At 35.0% G+C, this 13,065-nt stretch overlaps 1 protein-coding gene across 1 annotated transcript in view; it reads left to right on the top strand.

Moving 5' to 3' along the window:
• Nucleotides 1-13,065, top strand: part of Cht10 (Chitinase 10) — a 141,333-nt gene that overhangs the window by 55,292 nt on the left and 72,976 nt on the right. The window contains exons 8-10 of the mRNA XM_089091125.1: nt 851-1,258; nt 3,714-3,959; nt 9,010-9,198. Coding sequence (XP_088947251.1) covers nt 851-1,258; nt 3,714-3,959; nt 9,010-9,198 — 843 coding nt within the window. The remainder of the gene's footprint in view (nt 1-850; nt 1,259-3,713; nt 3,960-9,009; nt 9,199-13,065) is intronic.

Genomic DNA, 13,065 nt, shown 5'->3' with positions numbered 1-13,065 from the left:
TTTATGGTCGGGTTATGTGCAGAAAACCTGATGCTGTCTTGTACCTAACGGTTCGTTTTTTATTTACTAACTAACCAATGTTGTCTTATGACCGTAACCTTAATCAAATGAGGTTATTAGTTTGATTGGGATATAATAGGAGAACTGAGTTTCAGATGGATGATCGAAGAGCGAAAAGAACGATAGAAGAAAAAACACCAAATGAAAAAACAACGAGAATGACAGAAAACAAAGAAAATACTTATTTCAAAAATCTATCACTAGCTCTAATAGAGCCGATATTACCTCTTATCTCAAGTAAAAGCAATACTAAAACACGCAAACAGCACTCTTTCCTGAATAATAATGTTATTTTATCAGTCTTGCTAAATTTAAAAGAAAAAATATGTTTCAACTTACAAAGAAAAAAAATAATTCATAAGAAAAATAAACTAAAAGTCAATATAATAAAAAATATCAACTAACAAACAGCATTGACTTTTGGAATTTTTGAAATTGGGTCATATTCTTTATTTTAACTAAGCACCTGCTCGGAATATGTTTGGGGATAAAGGATTTTCATCAAATTGTGTATTATACAAAAATGGTATCTTATTCATGAATTATGGAAAAATAGTAAGATTTAAAGATTGGTCGTGCCAATGGGGGGGTCTGTAAAGAATAAAACACAACCACCTTTTTCGGGATTACAAGTAAGTGGTATAAGGGGCTGCTATTTCACAAGAGCTGTGATGGATGATCCTATCCAAGTTTTCAAGAATTATCTGTAAGATTACTTTCAAGCCGTGAATTATTATTTTAGTTTAAATTTATTCGATTTTATCTTACTTAATATGTGTTTTGTCAACAGACTTTGTACCAGGAACAGTCGAAATAACGAGCAGCACAAAACAAACAACAGCTACAACTTCTGGTACACGGCCATCTTCTACGACTTCAGCACCACAGACAACAACTTTACCACCAAGATCTTCTACAACCCAACAGCCTCAAATTACACAGGAGCCAGAGCCATCTACTACAAGAAAGACAACAATTCCAACTACCCAGCCTACTGTTCTTCCAAGTGTCACCCCATCTGGAAGTGAATGTCCTGAAAATGGAGACGGTTATGCCAGAGATGCCAGTGACTGTACAGTATTCTACCAATGTGCAGGTGGTGTTAAATTCACTATGGTCTGTCCTGCTGGTCTTTATTTTGATCCTTCAATCAATGTTTGCAACTGGCCTGAACAAGTTGCGTGTACAAGTGTGACCAGTAAGTATTTTTTTTTTTAAATATATTTTTTCTTCCTGATTTATGCAAAAAATCTAAAATTTTGAGTACTGTTCCCATAAAAGGAGATATTCCCGTTTACTTCGCACTCAATCCTTTTATTATTATTTTTTTTCAATTTTAGCTAAGGAAGTTTTATTCTCTCAAGATTTATAATTTTCAAATTTAAGTAAGGCTCACTGTGATTACATATTTATTTACATTATTACCTTTTCACACATAACTATAAATTAATGGCGACAAATTAAAAAAAAATTTAGTTGTCAATCATTGGGAAGATATTTCGATCGTATGATAAAGCTTTGTTGGGCAATGCTTGAATTAAGTCATTGGAGAAAAATTATTAGAAGATCCATGTCGGCATTTAAGTACCCTTGTATTCATTGATTATATGCTAACATGCAGTGTTTATGACTAATCACTGCTGTTACTCAACTTTTAAGAAGTTTGTTAAATACCTCCCACTTATGCATAATGTAATCATCAAACTGTGGTATCCATTGTTTTCTGTGTGGTTACGATTTATTTCATGGAAGCTTTGCGCAAGATTTGGATGGAACTGAGCTTTATAATAGTTAAATTCTTTAACCAGTTTTAGCTGTGCTACTTCTTTGTATCTCTGATATTCAGACTCCCTATTTTCTGGCGGTTAAATATGGAGCGAGGCCTTGGGACCATATATCCCCAAACGTCGATGTTTCGTTGAATTCGTCCCCTCAAAAGAACTACCTGCGTATATTTCATCCGTGCTTCGTGAATTAGGTTTCTTATCTTAAAAAAATATTTTTGTCTAAAAAGATACGGTATAAATGTATGTCCAGTCCAATACATAGGGAGACATGTTAAGAAAACAATTCTTACATCATAATACGCAAAATAATCCTAGTTAACATGTTTGCCAGGGGGAGAACCTTTATCCTCACTATTTTCCTTCTTTTTCCAGTTTTTCAATAACATTTTTCGATATTTTGTCCATTCTCCAAGTCTTGAAAATCGTTTATAAAACAAACGCCGAAGAGCCATCTAGCTAATCTAACCAAACCAAGCATAATCTAGCTTAATCTAAATTTATCAATATTAGCCTATTTATATCTTTTTGGTAGATGGCAGTAATGATGTTTAACTTTCCTACATAGAATATTTGAAAACGGATAAATGCAGTCACGTCTGTTTATTTTTCACAATTTTGTTAAAAAAAAATTGTACAACAGTGAAAGAAGTGATGATAAAGGTTCTCCTCCTGGGAAACATATCTCCTTTTGGAAAACATTTTCCATATCCTCCTGGAAAACATACTGGATAAACATTATACCAAAGATATATATCTTTAGAAAGTGCATTTTTTTTTTTTTTTTATAAATAATCAAACTTAAGTATCAGCCCACCTCCTTTCGAGTATGAGCTGTATGTAGCCTCGTCTTACCTAGTGTATTAAGTATCATAAGTGTCATAACATTGCTGAGAAATAAGTGTAATAAGTAAATTATTTAAGAATAAATATAAAATAGTAAATTACTCATAGTAAATGGGTAAATAAGTGTATAAATTAAATAAGCGTAATAGGGATTATACATCTTAAGAAGCTCATACACAGACTGGGGAGCAAATTTCAATCATATTAATTCGAGTGTAGGATGATTAGAAGATAATTAGTCCTTAGTTTTATTAGAGCGTATTTTGAGTCCGACAAAAAGTTAATAACATCTAATAAAATTAAATTTTGTTCCAGATGAGAGCGAAGTTGATCTGCTTCTGTAGACGTTTTAATTTTGCGGATTTATCTTAGTTTTGGGAAGATTTTGAAGAAACTAAATTTTAGCTGGGGGGGGCAAACTGTGGTCTGGGGGGAGAGCAAACCGAGGTCTGGGAGGGGCAGTTGTAAGCCCCCCTCCCTTCTCCATAGCAAATTACGCCCCTGGGCCAATGTATTAAGAATTAATGAGTATTAACGTATCAACACTCATATTTATTATTTTTTACTAATTACTTGTTCAAATTACTGACCTTTTAATAATCAATTATAATGTGTAGTTAGGCATTAAGTTAATACGTCGTTCCAAATTCGAAGTTACTTCGCATTAAATTTCAAGTTACTACGAATTAAATTGCAATTTCCACCTGTAACACATTCTTAGTCTCCATTTTAGTAGATATAAGATTAATAATTGAGACCTCACCTTCCTATTCTTCCCCACGAATAGCCATTCCGAACCTACAACCACGCGCATTACTTCAATGCTAAGGTGAGTGAAAAAATTAAAATGATGTTAATTTTAGTGTTATTGGTGCTACTCGCCTTAACCATTTTATTACCCAAAAATGAAGGATCTGTGTTATTGTTATTCACTAATTAAGACAAGCTAATACACCAATAAACACGAAACATATTGTGACCATTGACATATCCCTCCTGTTCAATTATACTATTTATGTTTAGAGGCTGCACAAGAACAATTTGTATGTGAAGAAGACGGTTTATTCAACGATCCAAGTGACTGTTCAAATTATTATTGGTGCGCTGGTGGTCGGAAATACAGAATGAGCTGTGGTGCCAATCTACACTTCGACGCAGCGCTGGGAGTATGCAACTTTCCTGGACTTGCGCAGTGTAACCCAGGTGTCAAGACTTTGGTCAAATCTGCGAATGAAGAGGACAATTTCGTGAATGGCTTGGCTCTGAGATGTAAATAATAATTTACTTCACTAAACTTTTAGTTTATCTAATGTCTCTTGTTAAGCATGCGTCAGAGGCGCCAACTGAGGGGTACGAGGGAGATCTTTCGCCCACCCCCACCCTTACATTCTGAAAGTAACTTTTCTCGGCATTTGTGTTGAAAAAAGAGAAAAATCAAAATGTCTCCTCCCTAGGTTTAGATTTTTTTGCGTTTTCACCAAAAGAAAAGAACTGAAAAATATTCTTACCGCTCCCTGCCCAATATTTTCTTGAGTTGATGCCTCTTGCACACGTGAAGGTAAAAACATCTAACTTATTTTAGCTCTGTTCTCGAACATTAATTGCCCGTCTATTTAATTTACACTATATTACCCAAATTAAAATAGAAACAATAAGTAACAATAATAAGTACTGTATTTTCCCGTTAATAAATATGAATATGGAAGCAGTTCATTCAGAAGTGGCGAAGTTAGATTTTGGAGGGGGGATATAAAGAATATGCCAACAAAATCGTCCAGTGTGCCGACAAATGCGGACACATAAGCTAAATTAAGACGCTCTAGGTTTCGAGGCGTCGGTACTACGTGACGATGCCTTGGAACTTAGGGGGGATTCTCCCCTCCCCCCTTAGCTGCGTCCCTGCTATTCATTCAGTAAAATATCGAGAAATATTCTATAAAACAGTAAATTATTAGCTCTTTCAATGAAACAAAATATACCTAAGTTATCAATCGACAAGGGAGCTGTGGTGTCAATTGGAGGAGGGGTTGTTTGGCCCCTAAATTTCCCCTATATCTTTAAAAATACCTTATTTTGATATTTTCATTAAAAACTTCCTGTTTTGGTATTTCATTGAAACAAACTGAAATACAACGAACCCCCCCCCCCCTATAATCTGAAATAATACATTTCACCCCCTCTTAGGTTTCGTAAATTGATGCCACTACAAGACAGCTGAGAGCCATAGGAGTAGGTAGGAAAAGATGTACGCAAAAAGTAACTCTGCCTTATAAAATTTAGACACTCCATATTCAGAGGCGTAGCTAGGGATTTCAGCGTCCGGGGATAATTTCATTTTTACCCTCCCCCCCAAAAAAAAAATCACTACCAAAACATAATGAGATCGTTGTATTTACGAAAAATCCTCAGTTTGTCGCCCATAAGTGGCTGCGTCCGGAGACGGCCGTCCCTCGTAGCTGCGCCACTACCCATATTTGTAGGATAAGCTCTATTTTAAGCCATTCGTCAAATTCAAAATTGAGCCTATTATGGTCTAACTTCAAATTTGAAGCTAGCCTTCAAGTTTTTTCTTTTATTCTTCTATCTGAAATCATTGATATTTTCTGGGCTAAAAGGAAATCCCTCCAAAAACCGTTTTAAATGCTCTAACACTCTTGGCTATATGAGAATTGTTTTTAGATGAGTATTTTTAATATCTTTCTATTTTTGGATTACTCCTGCAGAGCTCAACTATGATTGTCGAGCACCTAAATTATTCAAATCCTCTCTCCCTTTCCACGGGAATCTAAATACGTTTATTTGATTTCCCGTATATATTATTACATTTTGTGTGCTTAAGGGGATAACAGTTGAAATATTAAATCCCTTTAATGTGCCGTCTTTGTGTCTTGCGTTCCCGTCTCATCTCTTACTTAGAATAGAATTTATCAACAAAAAAATATACCACTTAAGACTTTGTCAGCGTCAGCTGTGGTAATCCAAAAGACGTTTTGTTGCACAATATAAATTCACTGCAGGGCTGAAAAATGAGTTTGGGAAATAGAAAAACAGAGACGCTTCTTGAAGAAAAATTTTGTGGCTAAAAGATTTGTATTTTTTTCTGTCTTCAATTTTCACACAGGAAGAATCAATCAGGTGGAATTTTATTTTACTGGCTTAAAATTTCACACAGGAAAAGCCAATCAGGTGGCATTTGACTTTTTGCTCTTTTTATTAGCTTAAAATTTCACACAGAAAACCAGTTAGGTGGAATTTGACTTTTGTGTTCTTTTTACTGGCTTAAATTTTACACGGCAAAAACCAATTAGGTGAAATTTGACTTTTGGCTCTTTTTACTGGCTTAAAATGTCGCAGAGGAAAAACCAATCAGATGGAATTTAACTTTTCGCTCTTTTTACTGGCTTAAAATTTCACACAGGAAAAGCCAATCAGGTGGAATTTGACTTTTGTGTTCTTTTTACTGGCTTAAATTTTACACTACAAAAACCAATTAGGTGGGATTTGACTTTTGGTTCTTTTTACTGGCTTAAAATTTCACACAGAAAAACCAGTTAGGTGGAATTTGACTTTTGTGTTCTTTTTACTGGCTTAAATTTTACATGGCAATAACCAATTAGGTGGAATTTGACTTTTGGCTCTTTTTACTGGCTTAAAATTTCACACAGAAACCAATCAGATGGAATTTAACTTTTCGCTCTTTTTACTGGCTTAAAATTTCACACAGAAACCAATCAGGTGGAATTTGACTCTTTGCTCTTTTTACTGGCTTAAAATTTTACATAGGAACACAGGAAATTCAATCAGACTTTTAAGGGACGAGTCAATTTGGTTCCCCTTCCTGACATATACTTAAGGAAGCAACTTTTTCTCTTTGTTTCGAATTTTTAGGCTGTTATTAAGAAGCTGTTGCTTGTCAAATGACAATTTTTTAGGCATCCAATCAAGGATGTATTCAAGGGAGGGTTAGGGTTTTTTACCCCCTCCCAAATGTTTGTCCCACTCGTAAAACACATTTTTGATGCTTTTTTAAAGTTTTTTTGCCCCCCCCCCACCCCCTGAAAAAAATTCTGGAGACGGTCCTGCATCCAATATCCGACAAAAGTGAGTTGATATTAAAAATATCCAATTGATAATTATTTTTTAAGTGAGAAAAGAAGAGTAAAGTTGAGTTCTGGTTTTAAAACAAAACCTAGTAAAAATAACTTCTAAATATCTAAGAAGCTAAATAGGACAAGAGAAAACTAAGAGCAGAAAATATCACATAACGCCTTTTGGATTACTGCAGCCGGTAGATCTATATATTCAAAGTGAGCGTTAAAAAGTTTGGCCATATCAAGGTCGTATCCAGGGTGGAGGGGATTGTATAATTCGACCCCCCCCCCCAAAAAAAAAAATTATGTCCATCTCGTAAAAACGTAACAATACCTAATTTTTGTTTGCATTTATGAGTCCCTGTGGGAATTTTTTCAAGTTGAAGTTGTAATGGTAAAACAAAAACATCATCTGTACCCAGGCTAGCGAAAAGTCTCAAAGTTTGAAAAAAATCCCAAGATATTGAATAATAATATTAGTAGTAGTATAATTAACATTTTTCCAGCACAAAGACTACCATATATACTTTTTCCAAGGTCAAGACTGAAGACCAAGGGATGGCAGCCCAGGATTGGCCTACTTTAAAATCCTTTGCAAGTTCCCTGTAAGTTATTGATTCCTAGCTTTAACAATCCCCAAGTAATTAACTATTTTATGTAAATCTGCCGTTAAACTAGTCTAATCATCTCTACTTTTTGTCTTCATTAGTCATTCAAAATTTCAATAAATAATGATTCTTTATTTCACTTAATATAACTTCTCTTCAAAAAATAATTCATCAGTCTTAAAGTCAAAGTATGTCAGCCGACATAATTGTCTATGAATCCCTATTCGTTAAGTATGATAAATTTCTCCAAAGTGACTATTAATAAAATTATGCATTAATGTTTTTGTTTTTAATCTTCGGTGCTGTCAGCGGTATTGTACTAAGGATGATTAGGGATTTTCGAGGTGTTTATGGTGTCATTTTTTGCTGTGTAATCATTTAATAAGCTTAATTACTTTTAAAATTTGTTCTTATTTGGTCACAATGGCATTACCTGAAAGTAGAACCAAAACACAAAAAGTAATGAAGAATATTTAGCCATGAAACTCCAAATAATATTTCTAGAAGCTAATTCGACCAATCAGTTCATAAATGCATCCGAGAAGTATTCCATACTCACGGACTTTTGCAAACCACCAAATCATCGCTGTCGCATCTGAAAGTCATACTTGACGATTTCAAACTTTTGTGTTAACTACCAAATTTTTTACTAAGCTGCTCTCAATGGAAAGATCTAGGGTTACAGCCAGATCAAAAATAAAATCACTAGAATCTTGAGGGAAAAAATGCCTAAATGAGCCAAAAAAACACTAAATTTAAAATATGTGTGTTTTTTCTTGAAAGCATTAGAAAAGCTTTAGTTTTCGATCATCTATGTCTTTAGAATGAGTTTAAGGCAATTTTCCTTAAGAAATAGGAGGTATTCTGCATAGATAAAAAAAGAGCACATGCTTGTTGATTATAGCGATGCCGTTATGGGCAGGGAGCATTTTCACCCGACTGGGGGACAAAGGAAGGCATGAAAATCATCGCTGCAGCAGGAAATATGTTGGTTATGCGTTAGCTTCATGCAGGGCGTCACTGGTCAAATGTTTGGGGGCGGAGGCAGTAAATTTTACTATTTTCTGGTCAGGTTCGTCAACTGGTTTTATTTAATCAATAATTACCCTAAGGCTGTCTGTTGAAAATTAGAATGCCATCAGCAATTTTATTCTGAATCAAGCATTTTTTCTGCTTTTCCATTGAATTTCTAATATATTCTTGCGATTCTAGGACAAATCACTAATAGAAGCCAAATAATAACTCCCTAAAAATTCCCTAAAAATCACTAGCCAAGGATAAATCACTAAAAATAGCGACAAATCACTAGGGATGCCGTCCACACGTTGATATACCTAATGTACATCACTCTGCTGATCCTCTCTATGAGAACAGCTTAGCAAACGATGGTCAGTCAATTTTCTCAGAAGATTGGAAATATCATATAGGAATTGTAGGCGCAATAAGGACAAAATCTTTTTTTTCAACTGGATGGTTCATGCACCAAAATTAAAACTGGCAAAGTGTTCTTGTTTACTTTTCACCGCAGTGTTTTGGACTTGATTAACTTAGACTTTAAGTGGCGTGTCTCACTAAGAACTCAGTAAGAACATTTAAAACTCACTAAAATTTCTCTTTTAGCTGACACGGTTGGTAAAAAACTTCTCTGCTACATTACAAGCTGGTCCTGGACCCGATCTGGAGATGGAAGTTTCGTCCCTGAAAATGTGGACCCATTCCTTTGTACGCATATTGTTTACGCCTATGCAGCACTTGATCCAGATTCTCTAGTTGTTCGTGCTGGGGATAAATGGACGGATATTGACAACAGTAAGTAGCCTATAGCTAAATATAAAACTCATCATACTTAAAAGACAATACTCTATTTTTTCTTATCTGAATCTCAAAATATAGATAATAGATCAACGTAAGGGTAATGGTGGATGGATGTTTTCCTGGGTTCTGGCGCTGTTTAGTTTGCATCCAAGTATTTTAATTGGTTTAACGAAGTCTCTCCAATATTCTCGTTTGATGATCGAGGAAACTTTTAGGGTAAGAAAAGTGGCCCTTTACTGCCTTCTCTATTGAAGGAAGCTGGAATTCTGGCAGCGGGTCCAAACGCAGACCTAGAGCAAAATCTGGGGGAGAGGGCAATATGACAAGGGTGCCCATTATTGATCAAATTGACAAATACATTAAAAAAAAATGGGCTGTCGATATACTTTGTTCAAGCTTTGAGGTGACATAGCAGGAGAGGGGGGGGGGGGTAATTGATGAAAACGAAAGGGGGAGTCAAAATGTAATTTTCAAAATCTAAAGGGGATGTTTTTTTTGTTGATTTTTATCAATGATAATACCAAAAAAAGGTATTTATAATGAAAATACCAAAGATAAAGAAAATTACCAGAGATAATGAATATTATTTATAATGAAAACACCAAATAAAAGGTAGTCTCTAAATCCAGGGGGCAAAGAACCCCCCCCCCCCCCCATTGACGCCTTGGGATTAAACGGCTGCTATAAATTGTTTTCATGACGAGTTGTTCCAAAGCCAAAGTTTCATCCAAATCGAATCTTTAGGCGGGGGGAATAACTTAAAATATTATATACAACAGCGGGGATAAAAAGAGAGTATAGAAGACAAAAGAGAGTATAGAAGGCTGGAGTGAGTTCTAATGCCACCTAACACGTAGCCTACTGCTTTTGCCTTGTTGACAGCTAAAAAGGTAACGATATGATTGTTATTTTAAATTTATGTTGTGCCAAAAGCTGCTTCATTATAGCATCATTAATGAGTAACAAATTTCCCAATCTTTGGTTTTACATTGCTAATTAAATAGCTTATTTACATCATATTGGAAGCAGAGCCTAGACGTGATGCTCTGCATGGGTGGTTATTAAACTCCTTTTTTTTAGGTTTAGGTCGCTTCTTTTTTGTTGTTTTTCTTCTTTTTTTTAGTAAGTTCGGCACTTTGAAAAATGATGGATACCGCCATATGTGATAAGAATTTCAAAATATCTAACGAAAGAACTAGTATTCTCATAAATGACTTATTTAGATCAGACATAAAGCTACAATTATCACGCTCATGGCTACTTTGGATTCAGTTGTCAGTTTAAATTTAATTGCATCACAATATACTGAAAGTAAATATTTAAGGATTCTGTGGAGCAACCTCAAATGTAAAATTACAGGGGCGGCTCTTCCTCCCCCATCTTTTCCTGTAAAGTTGGCATCTATGATGACACTAGAAAAAATCGAGTTCTTAATAATTCATCAGACAATAATTTTAACAGCTTGTGCAAGGAGATTATTAACAGTTACAATTTAGAAATTTACAATTTTATTTAGATTATATCACAGAACATGTGCCCGAAGAAGGGGTTAAGCTTTTGCTCGAAATCCAATTAATTTTCAAGCCATAGTCTAATTTAATTTTGAGGCCATTTTAGTACCTGAACATAGGGGGGGGGTGTAGGGATATCAGGAGCTCCTCCCTAGAGATTTTTATGTTTTTTTTAGGAAATTACATCTCATGCAAATGATTGAATTCAATTACATAAATGACTAACAGATTCCAGGAGACAAGAACGTTTCCAGTATTTTTTTTCTGTCGAAGGGGAGGGAGGGGGGTTAAAAAATTGAAAACGCATCAAAGATTTATTTATATTCATTTTTGATACGTTTTACGAGTAGGATACATATTTCAGGGGGGGAGGTCAAACCCCTTAACCTGGCCTTGGCAGAAGGCCAGGCAGAAGGCAGAGGATCTACGAAAATATTTTAATTTCAACGGAAATTTGAAAATGGGTATTCCTTCGAGGAAGTGCCATGTCTATCAAACGTTACAATGTCCCCCCCCCAAACAAAAAGAAATGTTTTTACAACTATGATTACAGCATTAATTTGACAAAATGAATAAAGGACGGAGTTTCTAAAAATTGATTAAACTACAAGGTAACAAATGTTTTTCTTTGCATGAATTATATTTTTTATTTGTTCTTTTCTTTATTTATTAATACCAAATGCGGTAAGCTTTACAAAACTCGTTGCAGTAATTGCGTCAAATTAGTAATGCGCAGACAATGAGAGAGAGGAAGAGCGAAAGATTCAGCATTAAAGAGAGTGAGATAGAGAACATTGAGAACAAGATAGCAAAGAAAGGGTTAAAATTAAATAAAGCAACATAAGATTTTAAGGATTCCACGTATTGCAGCAAGGTGTAAGAGGTCCAGCGAAATATGTCTTATATTTAAAAATAATATCGATAAAACAAAAAAGGAAACGAACAAAAAGTATTTTTTAATTTACTAATTTGTTATTTTAAATATGAAATTGCCAAAACTCGCAACGCACGTACTAACTGTGTATTTTTAGTAGATGATTAGAACATGCTCATCCTTATTTACATAAATAGTCGCTCTTATAGATGAAGGCTCTTTGCACCTGATGAGAACGCTGCATAGCCCATCATAAACTGATTCGCAAAAGGGCAACGATTAGTGCATCTCTATGGACAAGGTCGTATCCAGGGCGTTTTGACCCCCCCCCTTAAAAACGTAACAAAATTAATATAAACTAATTTTTGTACCTTCCCCCTGAAAAAATCCTTTTGTACCAACCCCCCCCCCCCCAAAAAAAAAAATCCTGGATATGGTCCTGTCTATGGACGATCCATTTTCCGTTTCCAAAAGATGCTACCAAATCTCAGCAGACTACCAGCCTTCTCTGGCATTGTCCCTTTAGATACGTACTTATGGAGGGGGAGTTAGGACTTGAAAAATATGCTCTTCTTAACTCGAAGTCTAGTCTATCAGTTCTGACATTTTTGAGTCTATAAGTTATTATATTTTTTTTATAATCCATCTATTTTGGTATTTTTTTTTACCTGAAGTGTTACGTCCCCCAACACAAATGTTTGCGTTCGCACAAACGTTGACATATGCCTTTTTGAGAGTAAAGCTGGCTTTAGACAGTAATCGGATTATAAGTAGCAGTAAAGGTGTTAAAAGCTTGATCTGTCACTGCAATCATGGCAAAATTATTCTTCGTGTTTTGCATTTTATATTTATAACGGTTCAAGTTAAATTTCAAATCACGATCTGGCCTCATGGCTCTCAGTAGCAGTGGAATGATTAATTGTAACACTATATGAGTGTTCAAGCCCATTAGAGCTTAGAATATGTGAATATAAACCCAGTTTCCTTCTATTTTCTGTAAGCAACATACTATCCCCGCTTTTCCAAATTACTTATCCCCCTGAGGCCATATCAAACAGTTCGTGGTAACGAACTGTAAGTAAGGAGCGACCCGGCTCAATGGTAACCGGAACTCTAGAAAACGGCATTTTGATACAAATATATACATCAAAAGAATCACATTTCGATGCTGATTTCAAATATATAAGTTTCATCAAGTTTAGTCCTACCCATCAAAAGTTACGCACCTGAGAAAATTTGGCTGATTTTCGAAAAAAGGGGGAAAGACCCCCTAAAAGTTATACAAACTTAATAAAAATCCCACCATCATATTCCAGGTATCACAAAACTGTACTGTAGAGGTTTCAAGTTTCTATTAGAAAAAATGTTGAAATTTGCATTTTTTGCCAGAAGAAATTTCCCTAATGCGTGTTTATTTGTTTGTTTGTTTTTTTTTTTTTTCCCAGGGGTGATCGTATCGACCCAGTTGTCCTAGAA

This window comes from Artemia sp. Qi Xiang Cuo, chromosome 6 (genome assembly GCF_049724085.1).
Source record: "Artemia sp. Qi Xiang Cuo chromosome 6, ASM4972408v1, whole genome shotgun sequence".
NCBI lineage: Eukaryota > Metazoa > Arthropoda > Branchiopoda > Anostraca > Artemiidae > Artemia > Artemia sp. Qi Xiang Cuo.
This window is presented reverse-complemented; position numbering and strand designations above follow the sequence as displayed.